The sequence below is a fragment of the Octopus bimaculoides genome, chromosome 4 (assembly GCF_046866305.1).
Source record: "Octopus bimaculoides isolate indiv1 chromosome 4, ASM4686630v1, whole genome shotgun sequence".
NCBI classification, from domain to species: domain Eukaryota; kingdom Metazoa; phylum Mollusca; class Cephalopoda; order Octopoda; family Octopodidae; genus Octopus; species Octopus bimaculoides.
In genome coordinates this window covers 59,991,910-60,015,961 of record NC_142931.1, presented here as the reverse complement: position 1 = coordinate 60,015,961, position 24,052 = coordinate 59,991,910, and the positions used below count along the sequence as shown (strand labels likewise).

The 24,052-nt window shown below is 35.8% G+C and overlaps 1 protein-coding gene across 2 annotated transcripts in view; it reads right to left on the bottom strand.

The window, feature by feature from the left end:
- Nucleotides 1-24,052, bottom strand: part of LOC106881804 (O(6)-methylguanine-induced apoptosis 2) — a 64,823-nt gene that overhangs the window by 11,455 nt on the left and 29,316 nt on the right. For both annotated transcript variants that reach the window (XM_014932318.3, XM_014932319.2), the window contains exons 5-6: nt 19,828-19,933; nt 2,024-2,127 (exon numbers count right to left, since the gene is read on the bottom strand). In XM_014932318.3, coding sequence (XP_014787804.1) covers nt 2,024-2,127; nt 19,828-19,933 — 210 coding nt within the window. The remainder of the gene's footprint in view (nt 1-2,023; nt 2,128-19,827; nt 19,934-24,052) is intronic.

Genomic DNA, 24,052 nt, shown 5'->3' with positions numbered 1-24,052 from the left:
AGTAGTTGAATAAGAATGCTTAACAGTTAAAAGAAGATATGAAATACTTAAATAAATTTTATAATTAAATTGTTTTTCTTGTTTTCCCCCAAAGAAATGAGAATGTGGATAAAGTAAGCACCTCATAGTTCATGGGACTTGAGTTTATATTGTATCATCGGCACTGGATTATTGTTATTTCTGTTGTTTTTGATGTTGCTGCTGTTAACTATCACTGTTTAAACAATTAAAAGTTTGAGCAAAACACACAGGTGTAGTGGGCAACCATCCTGTATAAATTGGTCATACTTTTAATTGATTGCATAACATGAGGTGTGGCAATAATGACACATTTCACATCTGTTTACTGTCTGCAGAGTATACTCATTTAGAGAAAAACAAAAGGTTCTGGTGTTGTCCATGATCAAGAAAGGTATGGTAGACTTGCTTGTAAAAGACAAAATTCCTTGAATTTTCGATGTCCATTAAAATCAGTAATATAACACAGTATTAACCCTTTACTGTAAAATTAAATTTCATGGTTATTCCAATAATGTTGTTGAATATCTACCAAACAATGAAATTGGTAATTTTCTGCAAGTCACAGAAAATCTACGGCACTTTGGATAATAAGATTTTTCAACTGTACAACTTACCAACTATCAGCCTCATCATTGAAAATTTTGAACAAAAGTTATAAAAGGCAACAATAGCCAGAAATCTGTGAATCACTCAATATGAAATATTTTATTTAATGACAAAGCTTTGTAAGATAATCTTAGAGGAGACAAATGACATGTTTGTACCAGTGCAGGCTGATGTATGCGTGTACGCAGTTCTTTGTTGAAAACATGATGGTACCATCTGATGTTCTCAATGGTTCTCAGGGATCTGCTATAGAAGTTGTCAATCCTCTTTGCCAGGGTCTTTGAGAGGGGCTGCTTATCTTCTCCGAAGAGGAGAATGGAGAAGGCTGATGCATTGTAGATGAGGTGCTTTGTCTTCCTGGTGATAGAGCAGTGGTACTAAAGGGAGTACATGACCCTGGTGGGCAAACCACATCTGTGCTTGATCTCTGTGGTCAGGTCTTTTTTTGTTGGTGACTATGGAGCCCAGGTAGATGAAAGAGCTGACAAACTTCATGATGTTGGGACCAATATGGAGAGGGATGGGTCCAGGCCATCTCCAACATGCATCAGCTTGATCTTCACCCAACTAACCTGAAGGCCAAGCTTTGCTGATTCTTCTCTGTACATGATCCTCTATTTCCCGCTAGATCATCTTACCGGGGCTTTACTTTCATTCAACATGGCAGCTACAGACTGGAAGAGGCTGGATGTGATTGGGGGAGATCTCCAGAGGCTTGACGTCACCTTGGAGAATGCAGAGGGGCTGGCACAGAACCATCAGTGATGGAGAGCAAGGTGGACCTGGTTGGCTCTACACAGGATAACATCTCTGGGTCCACTAACCTGAGATGACCCCAGCCCCATCAAGCAAGAGCATGACAATAAAACTGGTATCCACGGTATTCACATATCTGATTATATTTTGTTAAAAGGTTTATGGCTGACTGAAAATAGATAATGGTAAGGACAAATGCAATAACAACCAAATGACCAAACATCCGTCACCTCTTCCTTCTCAATTACCACCACAACCACCATAACCATCACCACTAAAAATAGTATTTTAATCATCAAGAGCACTCAATTACTTCTTATTCATACTCTAAAGCTGTTCCTATCATGGTTGGTAATGTCTTATGACATCATACAAAATTTTAGCATTCAGATTGCTTGTCATATGTAATGCTTATTTATTCACATTGTTTTGAATTAATCAAGCATCATCTTGTATCTTAAAGATTCTGATGATGTAGTCGTATATTTTTAGAATGACAGTGTAGAGTAGGTGTAAGAGGCTGGATCTGGCAGGTTTGAACATAAAACAGATAGAATATTTAGGCTGGATATGATTGGTTTAAATGCTAAAGGGATAACTAAATGTTAGAATATAATAAATTGTGTTAAATTAGACTTACTGACAGTTCTTCAACTGCTTGGATCCGACTTGATTTAGATTTAAATGGACCAGATACTGCTTTGGGACTATTTAATACCAAATCATAATTAACAGAATATTGACCTGCAAAATTAAGAAAAATGTTTTGATTTATTAGGAGAGAAGTTATATTTAACACACACACATCCATATCCATATGCACACACACACTTGCACAAACACAAGCACATATTACATGCATGCACATACATATATGCATGTGTGTGTATGTGTATACTTTAGCCTCTCAGCACCACTATCCACTTCCTAATACTGTCCTAAGTAAATATTGCAACTTACTTGGTGATGTCACTTATACCAGTGGCATGAAAAAAGCTCCAGTACAAACTGTGAGATGGTTAGCATTAAGAAGGGCACTTAGCCTAGAAAACTTACCAAAACAGATACTGCAGCTTGCTGGATCCTGTCAAACTGGCTAGCCCATACAAGCATGGAAAATGGATGCTAAGTGGTGGTGATGATGATGATGATGATGACATAAACACACACATACACATATATAAGTACTTGTCCATTTTTTATGCCTGTTTTTCTATACTGTCAAGAGTTAAACAAATACATTATTGAAACATTGTTTTACAGCAGGATGACCTTCCTGTCACTAACCTTTATCTGTTTTTCAAGAAAGGAACTTCTTATTCCATAAGTCTTCAAAGACACAAAGCTAGCAAATGATTTTTGTTGAAAGAAGAAATTACAACAATGTCACTGCTTTAGTTCAGTGATTTTTGGAGATGTGCAAATGTAATCAAACACACAGACACACATACATATTCATATAAACATATACATACACATGTGTATTTGTGTGTATGTATCATCATCATCATCATCATCATCATCATCATCATTTTAATGTCCATTCCATGCTTGTTTGGTTGGACAGAGTTACAGGATGCTCAAACTAAACTTGACGATTTTGTGTGGCTCTTTTTTTCACGAGCAGATTGATGTATTGGTAAATGGTGAATGGCATTGGAGAGCATAAAGATTAATGTTATAGTTGAGAAAAAGTTAGCTAACATGGAGGACTGGAATATCAGGAAAAGGTTATCTGTATCATGATGATTCACACTGAGTATAAAACTTCTAACATCATGACTGCTGCTCAATGCTCTGTGAACACTGCAAAGGGTGTAAGACATGACATGGACAGCTGCAATGGAGACTACAAAACTGCAGCCAGCAGGAAAGGACACAGCAGGTATTCTGACTGTGTCCATATGTTGGAATTCATTCAACAACTGCAGGACAAGTGATGGAAGGTCTGAGCAAAGGAATCTGGGCTTTGGCAAGAGAGATGGATGTTGGAGTCACCACTATGAAGCTGGCCCTGAACAAGGACTTTGCTACCACTTGTACAAGAGGTGCAAGGGACAAATTCTGACAGCTAAGGCCAAAGAACACTACTTGATGAAGGCAAAGAAGCTCCTGAATAAATTGAGGTATCTTGTTGAGCTAGGGATGATCTGATTCTTCTCTGATGACAAGAACTTCTGCCAGGACCAGTTACACAACACTCAAAACAACAGCTGACTTGCCTACAATCCATGAGATGTCCACATATTATAAAAACCAAGTTTCCCCAAACTGTGATGATTTTTTAGTGTGTCTCCATTGAGGTGACATCATGCTGCTCCACATCTTTGAACACGGCCTTAGGCTCAATTCAGATGGCTATGTGAAACTGCTGGAGACTGTGGTCAAACCTGGCTGGAAAAGGTGGGTACCAAAAGGCTGTATGTGTGATAGCCGGATTCAGTTTCTTGCCATACCTCTGGAAAGAGAAGTGCTTGTTGGAGAATTTCTACGTCATCAACCCCAATTTCTGGCCTCCTAATTCCCGATTGTAATTCCATGAATTACTATGTGTGGGATGCAGTTGAAAAAGAAACCAACCACTCTGTCTGCAACACCAAGGCTGAGCTGGTGGCCAAGATCAAGATGGTATTTGAAGATCTTTCCAGAAACATGGTGAGGAATGCATGAGCCAGATTCCAGAGCTGCCTTGAGGCTGTGGGGGAAGCTAAGGACAGCAACTTTTATCTGTTATCTCCCAGCCATAATTTAGTTGATATTTTTTGATTTTTTAAAAAATACTTTTATTTTTGGATGGGATATTGTGTTATCTTTTCCTTTTATGCAAACTATCAAATTTAGCCTGAATACCCTGTAATTGAGGCAGATTTTCTATGAGATCTACCCTAGAATAATGCAAAGATTTGAACCCAGAGTACAAAGGATTGTAATAAAATACCTAAAGTATTTTTATCAATGCTCTTCTGATTCTTTTAACACCCTCACTATCCATGTCAACACTGAGAATTATTCCCAGTTCATTGTTACTCTTACCCTTCACTAATCCTCTATAGAATGTGTTGACTTTCTACCACCAGCATTGTCCAGCTTCTAGAAAACAGTGATCAACTGACAACAGCTCATTTGTTAAACATCCAACTTTGAAACTTATCTCAAGACTGCAGCTCAAAGAGAAAGGATGTGAAAAGACAGGAAGTTTTTAAAAAATAAATGAAAAAGAAACAATAACCTTCCAAAAGTAAATGAAGCTACCATTTTTTTTTTCTTTTCACTTGTTTCAGTCTTTGAGCTACAGCCATGCTGGGGCACTGCTTTTGAAGGTTTTTTGTTGAACAAATTTGTCCCAGTACAAATGTTTTTTAAGCTTGGTACTTATTCTATCGGTGTCTTTTTTATCAAACTACTAATTTCAGGGGACATAAACAAACCAATACCAGTTGTCAAGCAGCAGTAGGGGACAAACACAAATCCAAAGATATGCACATAATACACATATATACAAAGGGCTTCTTTCAGTTTCCATCTATCAAATCCACTCATAAGGCTTTTGTCAGCCTAGGGCTATAGTGGATGACACTTGCCCAAGGTGCCATACAGTGGGACTGAACCTGAAACAATGTGGTTGAGAAGCAAACTTCTTACCGCACAACCAAGTGGAGGAGAGAGAGTGTAAAAGAGACATACACTAAGAATAAGAAGGACAAGATGTGAGTAGGTACTTTCATGAGAGTCCTCCAAATTGTTGGATCCTGCTAAACTTTCTAACCCATGCCAGCATGGAGAGCAGACATTAAATAATGATGACGTTGACGACGATGATGATGAACGTGTGTTGTAAGCGAAGTCCAGATAAGAGTACATCATGTAATCAGTTATAGCAATTTTGTGTTTAAATTTTGTTTGACAATTTCTTTAGATCTATGTTTTCAGCAAAAACATAGATTTTTGTGAAAAAGCTTCATTTTATTTTTTATAAATTTTACGTCGTCTGAAACAAGTTTTCATTTTTTTTTGTTAATTTTTGGATTTTTTCTTAGTATATGTTGGAAAAAAAAAAAGAAACAGCGCGCTTCGTCCTCCTCTACCTAAAAGAGCTCAAAATTTCAAAATGATTTTCGAAATTGAAAAAGTTACGGGCATACCTACACATGTGTTCGTCCACCCAACTTTGTTCCCTCATAATTTACAGAAAGATAGATATTTCTTGAATTAAATTTTCTATAAATGCCTTTCAGATAGTTCAGTGTCCGATTATATAGATTTTAATGTGGAAAAAAAATCGGCGCACACACATACGTGTTGACACGTAACTTTTTGCAAAGTTTCCAGTTTCATTATCTAGATATGCGAAGTGTCAGTATTTATGTTGGCGCGTATCCACCATTTTTTTTTTTTTGCTCACATTAAATATCAATATAATCGTAATCTGTACCATCTGAAGAGTATTTCCAGGAAATTTCATTAAAAATATTCTCATTTTTTAAAAAGTTGGGAAAACAAAGCTGGCTCCTGACCCTCAGAAAAAACAATTTCACACAATACATTCCGATATATTTAGAATCTACACCATCTGAAAGGAGCGCAGGTAAAGAATATGCACACAACCCGTTTTCAGCGTAACCCTAACCTTAAACTTAACCCTAAACGCCGAAAACGGGTGGTGTACGTATTCTTTACCTCCTCCACCCTAACACTAAACATGCATGTGTGACTGTTTTTGTGGGTTTCGTACCACCACTTTATTGATAACCGGTGTTAGTTTGTTTATGTACCCGTAAATTAATGCTTCAGCAAAAAAAGAATGATAGAATAAGTACTAAACTTTAAAACAAAACGTATTGAGATCGATTTGTTCGGTTAAACCCTTCAAAATAGTATCTCAGCATGGCTGCAGTTCAGTGATTGAAGCAACAGAGAGATAAAAAGAAAATTTCACTCATCCGAAAGGTGTACAAAACTTATGAAAGCTTATTCTCTTTGTAGATTTGCGCGCGCGGTTTTGTAAGCGTGAGGGTGACGTTACAATTTTTTTTTACATGCAAATTACGCAGGTTTTTCGTTGTATATACGTATATACAGGCAGTTGTATTACATACAAATTATTTAAAGAAATATTAAAAAATTCCTCTGAAACATTAATTCAGATTTATTGCTTATTTTAGTAAAGGTGGATCAAGAGGTAGAGTTGTAATAAAAAATTTCTCAGTGGTTTTTTTCCGATAAGATGTTTTTATTCCATACACACTTTCAATATTTATGAACACAAAACAAAAGAAGTTTCCCAACTTTAGGTTTCAGGTTCAGTCCCATTGCATGGCACCTTGGGCAAGTGCCCTCAGGTATATAGCTCCTGATCTACTAATGCCTTGCGAGCGGATTTGTTTGTATGTGTGTGTGCGTGCGTGCGTGTATATATATATATATATATATATATATATATATATATATATATATATATATATACACGTTTGTGTGTCCCGCAATTACTTAGCAACTGGTGTTGTTTTTTTTTTTAACGAACATAGCGGTTTGGCAAAAGGGACTTATAAAATAAGGGCACTACTTAAATACAGAGGTCCCGATGCATCTACGTAACGATGTTTTGGCAAGATTTTACAGTGCACACTCGTTGTTAGTGTTAGGGTTACATAGATGCGTCGGGACCTCTGTATTTAAGTAGTACCAAAATAAGTACTAGGCTTAAAAGTATGAAATAGTTCCACTTTGTTCGACTATACCTTTCAAAGCGGGGCTGTAACATATTCGCATTCCAATGATTGAAACGAATAAGGATAAAGATTATTTGTATACAGGCACATAACGAAAGAAGCTTTCATAGTTTACACACATACACTACAAAAGCTTTCATAATTTTCTAGCTGTACGAAATAATGCGAAACTTTTCGATTTTGAAATGTTGAAAAAAAACTTTTGTTCAAGCCGTACTGTTCGCTTTTAAATTAAATAATGATATATTCTAAAAAATGTTTTAATGAGATTGATTAATATTTCACAATTGTAGTTTCACGGGTCAATATAAAGACATTCACCCGGGAACAAAAAAAAAGGTTAACCAGCCTGCGCAGGGTGTTAACAAGTGTATGGAAAACAAATATGAAAAAAAAAATGCGCGCTAACGACTCGGAGGCGGGGAGAACTTTAAGAAAATCCACAAGATCCGATATTTCCGTCGTAAATTCGAGTAAAATGAATATATATTGATTTTTTTTACGGAATCCCACGTTTTTGGTTATGGAGGATCCAATTCTGAAAAGAAAATAAAAAATTTAAATCGCATTTTCAAAATTTCGTTATGTTTTCGCAGTTTTGTGAGATTTGGCTGTTATTTCTAGCATGTGGTAGCCTCATTGAAGGCCTGAGGGTGTATATATATATATATATATATATATATATATATATATATACATACCGTAAATCCGAGTATAATCCGCATTTTTTTCCCCAAATTTAAAGGTCAAAATCCCTAGTGCGTACTATATACGAGGTTAAAAATGAAAAATATTTTCTAAGCAATGTCCGAGTCTCTATTTGCTGTCCGGCAGTATTTATTCAGACGCATTTTGTGATGTCGGGCTTGTAACTGATAGTGATAAATACGTAAAGGCAATTTACTTAATATTTATTTCTTACTGACGTTATTACTGTTATTTCTTTATTTTCTGCAAACAAAGTGCACAAAAACGTTACACGTTTGCATTATGTTATATATACAATAATAATAAAGTCGTTATATAGACCTCCATGACTCAAGTTTACAAACCAAGGACGTTATATAGACCTCCTTGACACAAGCTAGAGAAGGGGTGCGTATTATACACAAGATTTAGGTTTTTCAGAGGTACAGCCCCCTAAAAATCCCCTGCGTATTATACTCAAGGGCAGACTATACTCGAGGATTTACGGGATATATATATATATATATACATATATATATATATATATATATATATATATATATATATATATATATATATATATATATATATATATATATATATATATATATATATATATATACACACATATATATATATATATATATATAGAGTTATTAATATTTCTAAGTCTCCCTAAAGGAGACTACGGCAGCGGTACTGGAAATTAATAGTTATCGCCAAGCCAACATGGCAGTCCCAAAATATATATAAATGTTAATTCTCTAAATGAAGTATTAACAGTAACTGCACGATAAAGTGTAGTATATTGCCACTTAAGTGTGGCTGACCCCTAGGGGTGGATGTTACTGTTGCTTTTAGCCCCAGGAGGACATCTCCTCCAGCTGGCTTATCGACACACGACTTGGCAAACAGGACACGGTCGTGTGTCGATAAGCCAGCTGGAGGAGATGTCCTCCTGGGGCTAAAAGCAACAGTAACATCCACCCCTAGGGGTCAGCCACACTTAAGTGGCAATATACTACACTATATATATACATATATATCATCATCATCATCATCATCATCGTTTAACGTCCGCTTTCCATGCTAGCATTGGTTGGACGATTTGACTGAGGACTGGTGAAACCGGATGGCAACACCAGGCTCCAGTCTGATTTGGCAGAGTTTCTACAGCTGGATGCCCTTCCTAACGCCAACCACTCAGAGAGTGTAGTGGGTGCTTTTACGTGTCACCCGCACGAAAACGGCCACGCTCGAAATGGTGTCTTTTATGTGCCACCCGCACAAGCCAGTCCAGGGGCACTGGCAACGATCTCGCTCGAAAATCCTACAGGAGCCAGTCAGGCGGTACTGGCAACGGCCACGCTCAAAATGGTGCATCTCATGTGCCACCCGCACAAGAACCAGTCCAGGGGCACTGGCAACGATCTTACTTGGCTTGCATATATATATATATATATATATACATATATATATATATATATATATATATATATATATATATATATATATATATATATATATACATATATATATATATATATATATATATATATATATATATATATATATATATATATATATATACATATATATACATATATATATATATATATATATATATATATATATATATATATATATATATATATATAGGATCTATTTTAAAACGGGGGCCACATTTTTCATTAATGTTTTACGTAGTGTATTTGGTACCGAAAGACTTTCAAACTTCGTATACTTATCTATTTTGTGTTATAGAACAGAAAAATATTTTTGTATTCGAATTTATTTCATGTAAAAAATTGTCTTATTTCGATAATTTCAACCAATCACTGACAAGTATTCAGTTGTATACAATTACTCCTTTGGCTGATTAAGCGATGTAAAGCGTATTTAATCTCCATACCTTCGTTGTATTTGCTTTTTTCATTTTAAATTTGCTTTAACCCTAACCGTAGGGTTAGGGTTAATTGTTTCAGAATCGTTTGTTTATGTAGTCGGCACTTAACGTATATCGGCTGAATGGACGTCAGTGATTGGTTGAAATTACAGAAATACGACAACTTTCACATGGAATAACTTATGGATTTCATTTTTTTTTTAAGAAGACTAAGAGAAAAAGATGTTTTATATGACACATTCTACCAGTGTTCCAAGTTTCAAAGTGTTTCGTTAATGAAAAATGTGGCCCCTGTTTTAAAAAAGATCCATATATATATATATATATATATATATATATATAATTTTTTTTTTTTTCTTGTTAAAAAATTGAAATTTTGCAAACAAATTTTTTTCAGAATCGGATCCTCCACAACCAAAAACGTGGGATTCCGTAAAAAAAAAAAATCAATATATATCCATTTTACCCGAAATTATGACGGAAAAATTGGATCTTGTGAATTTTCTGTAAGTTCCCTCCTCACACCCAGGGTCGTCAGCGCGCATTTTTTTTCATATTCGTTTTCTATACACTTCTTAACACCCACCAGACTGGTTATTATTATTATTTTTTGTTCCTGGGTGAAGGTCTTTATATTGACCAAAATGATAATAGGATCTTTCTGATTTGGCGGACACCATAATAGAAAATGGTGTCCGCCAAATCAGAAAGATCTCGGACGGATTTCATACAAGACATTTTTTTCCTTGGACCGGGAGATCACATTCATAACACAATAAAGTGCATAATGTATAATTTAGGATCTTTCTGAATTGACAGACACCACTTTTCATTTATGTTTTATGTAGTGTTTTATACATAATACATTATATTACAAATTTAATACATATATAATGCAAACAAAAGAACCTCTACAGACTGCCATAGTCAATAAAATTTTAAAATTTATTTTCTGTCCGACCCTATACCAAATAATGGATCTTTCTCGTTAGAAAACAAATGGTGTCCGCCACATCAGAAAGATCCCCAGTCCGAGGTACAAAAAAGTTTGGGTGCTGCACAGAACTGAACCTGAAACCCCTGGAGAAGCGAACTTCTTAATCACACCGCTTAGCCTTACAGGAAGGTGGTATTAAGTGTGTGTATATACGGTGAAAGTTGCCTTTTGTTAATTTAAGATGGAACCTTTTCTATTGGCAATAACCAGTATAAATAAGCGGTTTCCACTGTACTTCTATCTTCGTGTGTATGCATGCATACATATTGTGTATGTGTAGATAGACAAATGTAAGGCGGTGAGCTAGCAGAAACACTAGCACACCGGGCGAAATGCTTAACGGTATTCCGTGTGTCTTCACGTTCTGAGTTCAAATTCCGCCGAGGTCAACTTTGCCTTTCATCCTTTCGGGGTCGATAAATTAAGTACCAGTTGCGTACTGGATCGATCTAATCGATTGCCCCACACACTCACAATCCCCAAAATTTTTCAGCCTGACAAATGTGTCTTTACGTATGTTGCTTATCTGTCCTGTGAATATTCGGAAGTACTTATACCAATTCCTAGAAATGGGCTGATTTTACACTCATACAGACACACACAACGAAACATACACAAACATTACTACATGTTACTTATATGTAACGTAGTTTGATAACCTTATTTCGTCATCAACAAAATTTTGTCTTTCCCGCTTTTTAATATCATTGGCTATGCCTTAAGGTCAAGAAAAGAAAAGTAGTTTACTCCGTCGTATCTGAAAATGTATACTTGGCACTTAACTTGTATTTTTCAATTGTCTGAATCATACTATTTACCGAAAATGATAATTCAGTTCACACTCCTACTTTTCCCTTTTTATATGTTGAGCTGTTTAGTAATTTGGAATTTTACATATATTTTAGATGTGTGTGTAAATATATATGTAAAGAGAGGGAGAAAGAGAGAGACATGACAGAATTAGGAGTACGTGACTAAAGTCGCGTATTAAACAGTACACACATACCTACGTGTGTATATGTATATAAATTGTTTAAAACAGTTTGATTCGGATTCTGGGCTCGAAGCCCCTAGGCGGACGTAAAGAATGTGGACCTTTTTTTTTATACAGAATCCCCCATTTTCGAGTACGAAGTTTCTGATTCTGCAAAAATACGGCATTTTAAAATTTTAATTTCCCCTACCCCAATACCCCAAATTCTTCAATTTTCACTTTTTTTCTTAGAAATTGAAACTTTACAATTTTCTTTTCAGAATCATAATCTCCGTATTTTTCTACGTATTTCGCAAAAAACAATTTCTGGAAAAAGTAAAAACTGAATTTTTTTTTTGGGGGGGGGGGGGGGGGGGGGGGGGGGGGGGGAAATTTTAAAATCCAGTCTTTTTTGCAGAATCAGAATCTCCGTACTCGAAAATGGAGGATTCTGCTGCACAAGTACCTGTTAACATTCTCTCCTGTCAGCTGGTGTACTGACATGTACGTGATCAGCTGAAATACTCAGGTATTTAAGGGCTTTACAAGCCTATCACTGTTTTTGTTGGGTGCTGAAACAATTCAAATTTTGTATGAGTCGATACCTCGTAGAACTCAAGCTGTAATTACTGCCAAAGGTGGTCCTACCCCATGTTAAAATAAATTTGTTTGAAATTTTAAGGTGTTTCCATTATTTTGTCTAACCCCTCTATACACATACACACATTGACTGTTACTGTTGAGATTAGAGCTACATGTAAATTATCATCATCCACTCTGCTCCCAGTATAGTAGTTTAGTTAGTGCTGTACTTAGTAGCATTACTGTATATCATGACCAGTTGTATTACTGGTCATGATGTACAGAGCAAAATATAGAAGAAATTACATTAGTTCTCTCTAACATAATGCAATAAATTGTTCTCTTGATGATCCATTGTGGTTAAGCATCGAATTGCACTTGGTACATACAAAGTAGTTTTACAAACAACCACAATGGTGAAACGTACATAAGAACAAGTGATGTAATATACATTATTTACATTTTGATGGATATTTGTCCTCATCAACCTCCACAGGACTTGAATTCAGAAAGGTAAATAAAACTAATACCATGGCACTTTACCAACTCTACCACTTTGTTGTGCTGATGTGATCCTTTCTCATTTTTACATAAGGTCAGCAATTTTGAGGGGAGGGGGAAGTCAATTACATCAACCCCAATGCTCAACTTGTATTTCTTTGATCAACTCTGAAAGGATGATGGGAAGTAATTTGATCTTAGTAACATTAGTACTTAGAACGTAAAGAGTCAGAAGAAATGCCACTAACCATTTTGTCCTACAAAGTTAGTATTACAAAATTAGTATTAATACTAAAAGCCAATCTTTATATCCAATTTAACATGGATGTTGTGTTAGAAGACAGAAATACACATACTTACACATCACATACATATATTATATTAAGTAGAAGAAAACAGCCCTGAAGCTGGTGTTTCTCCTAGTACATGTTGTTGGCACTCCATCGCTTATGACGTCGAGGGTTCCAGTTGATCCGATCAACGCACCAGCCTGCTTGTGAAATTAATGTGCAAGTGGCTGAACACTCCACAGACAAGTATACCCTTAACGTAGTTCTCGGGGATATTCAGCGTGACACAGTGTGACAAGGCTGACCCTTTGAATTACAGGCACAACAGAAACAGGAAGTAAGAGTGAGAGAAAGTTGTGGTGAAAGAGTACAGCAGGCTTCGTCACCATCCCCTGCCGGAGCCTCGTGGAGCTTTAGGTGTTTTCGCTCAATAAACAAAATGCCCGGTCTGGGAATCGAAACCGCGATCCTATGACTGCGAGTCCACTGCCCTAACCACTGGGCCATTGCGCCTCCACAGTACATATGCCATTATATAAATCCTGCTGTCATTGTTGTATACTAGTCATGTATTGTCAGTTGACAAATGACTTATAATATCTATTCTTTTATTTTAACTATTATTTATGGTATTTAAGTGAAACGAAACATTTTTCTTGTAACTGGATTTGCTATCAAAAATTGTGACTGTTTTTCTATAATATTGTTTTCATTCTTCATCTTATTGGCTTGCAACACTGTGCAGAAAACAGTCACCCACCACCAAATAGATCTGACTTGCTATTAGATCTGGAACCTGGTTGTTGTTTAGCCCCAAGTCATCTATAATCAAGTAGACCTATGAGTAAAGGCACTCCTGCCACGACCACCCCATCTTATTCTCTATCTAGGACTATACTGACTAATATAAAACTTCCTCTTCTAAGATAGTAGTGTGTGATTTAAGGGAGATATAGCTTTTATTTCAAACCTATAACAACTCCTGCAAATATTACAGGTTCTTAGTAGAAGCTGCCTGTGATAACTGGCATATAGCAGTTAGATCTCATATGAAATATATCATGCAGAAAACTCTCACAACTAGGTGGTTATCTTCCTCAACTAAGAGACAATTTCACATTGCATTATTTATATTACACCATGTAATATAAACATTGCATATTGCATTAGGATAACAAGGTGGGAAACTGGCAGAATCAATACTGCACTGGACAAAATGCTTAGTGGCATTTCTTCTGGCTCCTTATATTCTAAGTTCTAATGCCACTGCGGTCAACTTTGCCTTTCATCATCCTTTTGGAGTCAATAAAAGAAGTACAAGTTGAGCATTGGGGTTAATGTTATTGATTTCCTCCTCCCCTCAAAATCGCTTGTCTTACATCAAAATGAGAAAGGATTACATTAGGACAATGAAGCGGTAGAGATGGTAAAGTACGAGACTAAATGGATCATGGTATTAGTTTTATTTACCTTTCTGAATTCAAGTCCTGTGAAAGTTGGCTGCCATTCATATTTTCAAGATTGATAAAATAAGTAACTATCACATACTAAGTTGCATTAAATAGGCTATAATTATCCCTTAAAAACTGTGGCTTGGCACCAATTTTATAAAGCATAATTATAAATTACAAGGTATAATATTAGTAAGACAGTACTATATTATTAAATATATAATTAATAATATATAACAGAAGAGCTAAAGGACAAAATCTGAGCTCAATAATTGTTAATGTATGTGTTAGTGTTTGTGTGAATATCTGAATGTGTATGTGTGCACTGTAAGGGTTACAATGATAGTGGTAGAATAGGAATGTAGATTGGTGGGAATGTAAATTGGACTGTACCTTATTTCCTTTTCTATGTCACACCCAATATTTTACAAATTTTTAAGTTGTGTGGATACTGATTTTTTTTTTCTACAATAGTCATTGTTTTGCTTTATTTCTAAGCCTATTGAACTAAATTACTGCAGCAATTTTCATGCATTTTTTATAGGACATGTTATTCTATCTGAACATGTTCTACTATTTACTATGAGAACTTATTCTGAGAAAAATTACCGGATCTATTTTAAAACGGGGGCCACAGTATTTTCTTAACGAACCACTTTGAAACTTGGAACACTGGTAGAATGTGACATATAAAACATCTTTTTCTGTTAGTCTTCTTAAAAAAAAAAAGAAATCCCTAAGTTATTCCATGTTAAAGTTGTTGTATTTCTGTAATTTCAACCAATCACTGACGTCCATTCAGCCGATATACATTAAGTGCCGACTACATAAACAAACGATTCTGAAACAATTCTATCGGTGATAAAATTATTATTTCCTTGTCAAAAAATGGCTGAAGCATATTGGCAGTAGCTAATAAACCTTTCTATTATAGGCTAACCCTAACCCTAACCCTAACCCTAGGGTTAGGGTTAGGGTAAAACAGCAAATTTAAAAAGAAAAAAGCAAATAAAACGAAGAAAAAAAAAAGAAAATGAAAAAAGCAAATTTAAAATGAAAAAAGCAAATAAAACGAAGCTATGGAGATTAAATACGCTTTACACCGCTTAATCAGCCAAAGGAGTAAATATAAACAACTGAATACTTGTCAGTGATTGGTTGAAATTATCGAAATAAGACAATTTTTTACATGAAATAAATTCGAATACAATAATATTTTTCTGTTCTATAACACAAAATAGATAAGTATACGAAGTTTGAAAGTCTTTCCATACCAAAAACACTATGTAAAACATTAATGAAAACTGTGGCCCCCGTTTTAAAATAGATCCAAATTACCAAGTACACAAATGTCTTGGACAAGAAAGTGAAGATTAATCTCACATACACTTACTGCAACATTTATCATAACTAAGTATAGTATTACAGAACTTAGTTTTTTATCAAATAATTAATCAATTCATAATATTTGCATACTCAGAGTAGTGTATCCCAGTTTTAGGACAGATATACCTTAAAACTGTGTGTAGTAAGGAGCAACTTAAATGTTTGGCCTCAGGAAGGGCAACCACTCATAAAACACTGCCTCAAAAAGACCATTCATATATGCTAAAATGGAAAAACAGAGGTAAAATGCCAGTGATGAACAGTGTCCCTAAGAGTTAGTATCAGAGTGCTCAGCTATAAAACATTGTCTCAAAACAGAAACCACGGTGAGAATGATTAGACAGTCATGGGCCCTTCAAGGTTAACTTCAGCTTTAGCAGGAATAGTGGCCTTAAAATGTTTGAAGAAGGTAGTGGATGACTGAATTTCTATTGTGATGAATTAAATGCTTTGTAGCAATTAGCTGCATTTTATATTCTGAGCTAAATTCCTGCCAAGGTTAAATGTGATTCTAATCCTTTGAGGGCCAATAAAATAAGTACCAGTCAAGATTTTTTAAAAACCATTTTATATGCACTGTACAATAGAGTTGTCCATCCATGATGTCTATCATAGTTTAGCCTCTCAACATGTGGCATAAACCTCCCTTTTATGAAAATCTATAAATTTATGCATCAAAATAATAAGAACAATTATAAACTATGGAATCTCTATGGATCAAGCTAGTATTTGTTAAAGAGCTTTTGATAATTATATGTTGGGGAAAGGAATCTTTTTCTAAAATAACCAGTAATTGAATGTTACACTTATGTTGTAGGGAAGAATTAAACCAGAATACGTGTATTTCCCCAGTTTTATTAATCTAAAGCACTTCTTATATGCTTCCATCAATATAACAACTTGTTTACTATTTAGTGTTGAGTTATTTTTAAGTTCTCATATTCTGAAGGAATGGTGGATACTGACCTCATTTTTAACAATGAAACTATTTTTTGTTTTAATATTTATATCTGTACTAGTTGACATCTATTTTACCATGCAGCTAACACAATTCTTTAGTGGATACTCCATCCCTATGTGTTTTAAAAGGTAATTAAAAGGGGTAGTGATAGGAAGGGGATCTGGCTGAAAAACACTGCCTCAGAAAACCCATGTAATTCCAAATTAAAAAGGCAGATGTAAAGCAATAATAATAATAATAATAATAATAATAATAATGATGATGAAGATAATGATGTTGTAAATATCAAAATATTGTAACTCTAAAGATGAAGTTAATATAAAATTTTTTATTCATTTGACTTTTAAACAGCAGAGAGATATGATTTAATATTATTATCCCCACTACACTAGTGCGATAAATATATTCAGTTTCATGACATCACTTCATCAAAATGGATGATTTAAAAAGGGCTGTGACATTTCAGCCTTCCTTTTCCAAGCATATTAGCTGAGTGAAATTTGTGAAATAGCTACAAGCAGGAAGCAAGCCAGTCACACAGGATTTGTCAAAAAATTATCACCTAGTTTAACATAAGCACAGGTGTGGCTGTGTGAGCAGGTGTGGTCACCGCATGTCCGGTTCTACCTTCCGCAATTAACGTCCTTAACGGACGTTAGTAATTGGATCAAGCAGAGACCTAGGCTGGGGGTCTGGCAATTGGAATGCTGACAGGCACTTCAGCTACTCTCTTGGGCGGGCAATGCTGGCAACAGGAGTTCCACCACGGATTTTTATAGCGGGTTAGTGGGATTTAGGTCCGAAGATGCCTTGGGGGAGACCTTGGGCTACAATGAAAATCAGTTGACCAACCTGTTCAGGAGAATTTTCAGGCCGGGGTATCTGGACAATTACCAGAAATCCCTGGCTTGGCAGTGCTTCCGTGCGGCGTTACATGTTCGTGATAAACTGTCAAGGCACGGAAGTGCCGTATCGCTGACATATCTGAGGTGCAGGCAGGACAGGGAAACCGTCTTGCATGCATTCGTGGAATGTCCGGAATTCACAAGACTGATAGTCTTCACAGAACAACTGTTGTCATCGATGGGAAGAGTACAGCTATCAGCTGAATCTATTATTGAGATTGTGCCGCCTCCTTCCCTCAACAGGGAAAGGAAGGCTTGCTTTTCCTGCGTAGTAGCCATACTGAGAGAAACAGTATGGAAGACACGTGTAAGAGGCATAGTGACAGATACCTTTGTATCTGGCCAGGGGTTAGTTAACTTTTTTTGTTACCACCTCAGTAGTAAGATCAGGCTGGAGAAGAGGTATCTGCCACGAGACAGATTCATGAGAAGATGGAAGCCTGTGGCGAGGAAGCTGGGAGTGTTTGGCACCAGGTAAGTGGGAGCCAAAAACAAGGGAAAGAAAAAGCAAGGGGTCTACCCTGGTGGTCAGATGCCTATCCTTCAGGAAAGCCATTACAGATTGCATCTGTAATGAGCAATACTTCAATCGAACATTGTAAATATAATCCAATTTTTATTGTGTATTTAAAATTGTAAATATTTAATTGATACAGCTACTTTACCCCTTTTATGTTTGTCTGTCCTTGTTTGTCCCCTCTTTGTAATGCCTTTATGGCAAATATTTATGAAATAAAGAAGCTTGCTTCCCTACCACATGGTTCCAAGTTCAATCCCACTGCATGACACCTTGGCCAAGTGCCTTGAGTGGATTTGGTATGTGACCATTGTATGTATGGGTGTGTGTGTGTCTGTGTTAACCCCCCTCCCCAACACTGCTTGACAAATGGTGTTGATGTGTTTACATCCCCATAACTAAGCAGTTTGGCAAAAGAGACTGATAGAATATGTAGCAGGCTTTAAAAAAATTAAAATAAGTACTGGGTTCAATTCATTTCACTGCTCAAGATGGTGACCCAGCATGGTCACAGTCTAATGACTGAAACAAGTAAAAGATAAAAGATAGTTTGTTGTGTTTGCCATACATATGATAAAACACTGTAGCAAAGGCTCATGATTGCGGTCTAAGACCGAAATGAATATGGGATAGTTGACATTAAGAGACACAAAGATGAACTGAGAATATTCTGGTTAAATACAGATTAATATATTTAGCACAAGATCAGAATTTGTAGGGGAGGAGATCTAACCAAATGATCCAGTCTCTAATATAGAACACTGTTAATTATTTTACTGATCCCTCCCTCTCTCTCTCTTAGCGAGGTATAAGGTAAATTCATTCCTAGAAAGGTTTAAACTTAGAATATAAAAGGATTTTATTGGCTTCAGTGGGATCAAAAATACTCCACTGGGATTTGAATTCAGAATGTTGTTGGCACTCCGTCGCTTACGACGTCGAGGGTTCCAGTTGATCCGATCAACAGAACAGCCTGCTCGTGAAATTAACGTGCAAGTGGCTGAGCACTCCACAGACACGTGTACCCTTAACATAGTTCTCGAGGATATTCAGCGTGACACAATGTGACAAGGCTGGCCCTTTGAATTACAGGTACAACAGAAACAGGAAGAAAGAGTGAGAAAGTTGTGGTGGAAGAGTACAGCAGGGTTTGCCACCATCCCCTACCGGAGCCTCGTGGAGCTTTAGGTGTTTTCGCTCAATAAATACTCACAACGCTCGGTCTGGGAATCAAAACCGCGATCCAATGACTGCTAGTCCGCTGCCCTAACCACTGGGCCATTGCGCCTCCACCAAATTCAGAATGTAAGGGACATTCAAACTAAATGCTACACAGTAATTTTGTGATTTTATTAATTTTTTTTACTATTCACTGCATAAAACTTGGTGAAATATTAATGATATGAAAGATAAGACTAAATATCAGAATATTTATTAGATATTTGCATATTTTTACCATTTTTTCTATATCATATAGAAATTGAAACAAGTAGATAGATAGATAGATAGACAGACAGAAGGAGAGAGAGAGAAAGAGAAAGTTAGTTTTGAACACATACATGGACCAGGAATTTGTGCAGCTGTCTGAAAGCTCGAGGTATCTCGTTTGGTTTGTGAACGGAAGGCTGATTCTGCAGACATTTTGCTCTTTGGTTTTGAGCTTATCTATTAAACAAAGTTCAAAGAGTTTACTTCATAGAAAAAGAAAACAAATATATATATATATGTGAACATGGTTTTATTTATCAAAATAGTTGCATTTATCAAATAGTTGTAAAAAATATTTTTACTTCTATTTTCATATCAACATAATTGCAAAACTGGTTGAAACAAAATTTATAATAAAATCTTACAAGACCAGAAATATAGGGTACGTGTGTTATATATGAATGAATTGATTTTCTGTGTATTATCCAGCCATTCATATTTGCTGCTCAGAAGGGTTGCATGGGTAGAGTTCTCAGACACCTCCTCCATTGAACTTTCCTGCTAGATTATCAAGTAAGACCAAGTGCCACTATGGATATTATCCAACCATCTCACTTGTGGTTTACCCCTAGGTCTCCTGCCAGTTGGTTTAGCTTGAAGAATCTATCTTACAACCCTTTCCTGTGGCATCCTAACCACATATCCATAGTACTGGAGCACATTACTCACAATCTAGAAAAATAGCAGCTAGATCTGGAGAGACTCCCTGATCTCCGAGATGTGCATCCTATCAAGTAACATTACTTCAGAGATTCTTCAGAAGAATCCCATTTCGCTTGATTATTTATGAGATGATATTCCTTTCGTCATTACCTAACATTCATGACCATAAATGAGGATAAACAAGAAAACCAAATTAAAGATAGTTTGACTTTTTTAACCTCTCTTCACCTGGGGAGTGAATGCTGAAACTGGCATATTACTGATAGTAATTTCATCGGATCTTGTTCAAAACGGGGGCACCAGTTTTCATTTATGTTTTATGTAGTATTTTTGGTACCGAAAGACTTTCAAACTTCGTATACTTATCTATTTTGTGTTATAGAACAGAAAAAAATTTTGTATTCGAATTTATTTCATGTAAAAAATTGTCTTATTTCGATAATTTCAACCAATCACTGACAAGTATTCAGCTGTTTACACTTACTCCTTTGGCAGTTTAAGTGGTGTAAAGCGTATTTAATCTCCATTACTTCTGACATTTTGCAGAGAGGCAACACACGTGTGTTCGTTTTCCCTAACCCTAACCGACTTGCTCCTTCCCTCAAAAACCAGGCCTTGTGCCTATAATAGAAAGGTTTATTAGCTACTGCCAATATGCTTCAGTCATTTTTTGACAAGGAAATAATAATTTTATCACCGCCAGAATCGTTTGAGAATCGTTTGTTTACGTAGTCAGCACTTAATGTATTCGGCTGAATGGACGTCAGTCATTGGTTGAAATTACAGAAATACAACTTTAACATGAAATAACTTGCGATGTACGTTTTTTTGTTAAGAAGACTAAGAAAAAAAGATGTTTTATATGACACATTCTACCAGTGTCCCAAGTTTCAAAGTGTTTCGTTAAGAAAATACTGGTGCCCCCGTTTTGAACAAGATCCATTTCATCAGATGCAGAAGAATGAAAGGCAAAGTCAATGCTGGTGGTATATGAATTTACAATGTAAACGTATATGACATAAAACTAATTATATAAATAACTAGCTGTAGTATCTGGCCCTACTTAGGTTTATAGGAAGTATAAGATTAAGTCTTATAGTCTATGACCTTGATCTTCAAAAGATGAGTCCCTATGCACAATTTCAGCTATTTAGGGGCAAAAACTGTAGCCTACAATTTGGGACATACATACATCTTTTTTACTTTTTAGTTGTTTCAGTCATTGAAATGTGGCCATACTGGGGCACCACTTCAAAGGGTCTAGTTGAATAAATTGAACCCAGTACTTTTTTTCTGTTTTAAGCTTTTGTACTTATTTTATTGAATTCTTTTGATGAACTATTATGTTACAAGGATGTAAGCAAATCAACACTGGTTGTAAAGAGTGGTGGAAAGGGGCACAAACTCAAATTCAAAGACACACACATCGATATACATACACATGTATATATAAATGTGTGTGTTGGTTTCTTTACATTTCTGTAAAGCAATAGAATAAGTACCAGACTTAAAGCAAAAAATAAGTACTGGGGTCAATTCATTCAACTAAAACTTCTTCAAGGCAGATAATTACACACATACACATGCACACACATATACACACACACTGGTACATACATAATAATAATCATCATCATCGTTTAACGTCCGCTTTCCATGCTAGCATGGGTTGGACGATTTGACTGAGGACCGGTGAACCAGGTGGTTACACCAGGCTCCAATCTGATTTGGCAGAGTTTCTACAGCTGGATGCCCTTCCTAACGCTCTTCTTACACTCCGAAAGTGTAGTGGGTGCTTTTACGTGCCACCGGCACGAAGGCCAGTCAGGCGGCACTGGCAACGGCCACGCTCAAAATGGTGTCTTTTACGTGCCACCTGCACGGGAGCCAGTCCAGCAGCACTGGTAACGATCTCGCTCGAATGTCCTTACTGATCTCGATCGTTGGTCGTTTCAAATAACGGTCTTAAGTATGCAATGAAGAAAATAATCAAAATAAATGAATTCAATTTAGATTCATCCTATTTTTTTTTAAATCAAAGAAAACCTTAAATTGAAAAGTGGGTTCAAAATACATATTGTAAGTAATTATATTCGAATTATCGCTCAATTAACACATTAAAATTAAAATAAAATTTACGCTGCATTAAAATAAAAACAATAAAAAATTTACGACAGTATATACGCACACTAGACTATCTACAACATACATATATACATCAAAATACACAGATGCATGCGTACAGACAATATACGTATATAGGCATATATTTGTAAGACATAAATATATGCACGAATACGCATGTATACATATACACATTTGCACGCAATCATGATCGCATAAGAAAATTATTCAGCGTTTGAACAGGCAAGTGTATCTCATAGAGGGCGGAAGCAAGGGTTACAGGCAAGTGTATCTTATAGAGAGAGGAAGTAAGGGTTACAGGCAAGTGTATCTTAAACTTATGGAGGGGAGAAGTAAGGGTTAAGAAGAGTAACGTATAGATAAAGGACGTTACTAATATAGAAAGGAAGAAAGTGGTTTTCGCGAGGAAAAAAGAAATAGAGAAAGAAAGAGGTGTAGCGTATATAACAAACGCGCACAAAACTGGATTACGTATATATGTGTATACAAAAATGTAAATTAGCATCACGTATACAGATATATAATATGTACACGATTACACACAAATATAATTGTATACATGCGTACGCACACATTCAAGCATGTATGTGTATATGCATGAGCGCACATTCTCATATGTAACATAGACGCACACACACGAATATATGTATGTATGTGTAAATATAAACATACACTCTTACCCCACGCATATACAAAGACGCACACACACGAAACCATGTATGTATGTGCACAAGTATAAACATAGGCTCTATACATAAGCATAGACGCACAAATACATATGCATTGCTACGATACAGACATCTACATAAAAAAACTTTTAGGTCTTAAGGGATCTTTTCCTTTTCGCCGGCACATAGAAAATATTTTTTGTAAATACTTTCAAATTTCGTCTACTGGATGATTTAAAAAGGGCTGTGACATTTCAGCCTTCCTTTTCTAAGCATATTAGCTGAGTGAAATTTGTGAAATAGCTACAAGCAGGAAGCAAGTCAGTCACACAGGATTTGTCAAAAAATTATCAACTAGTTTAACATAAGCACAGGTGTGACTATGTGGTAAGAAGCTTGCTTCCCTACCACATGGTTCCAAGTTCAATCCCACTGCATGACACCTTGGCCAGTAATTGTTTTCACCTCAATAGACGTCATTGATTGGTTGAAATTACCGAAATACAACAACTTTAACACGAAATAACTTTGAAAATGAAGAATTTTCTTAAAAACGCCAAGAGTAAATGATGTTTTAAATGATGCATTCTACCAGGATACAAAATTTGAAAGTGTTTAGTTACAAAAAATTATTTTTCTATGTGCCGGCCAAAAGGAAAAGATACTTTTTAAGAAATTGCTGAGTGTAAAATAGCGGAAATTGGGCAAAATACATTCATAATAGAATCCCATATATTGAACCATCCATAAAAACGGTTAAATTTGTTTACAAAATATTTAAAAATAAATACAAATAAAATAAAATCAAGAAAACTATGCA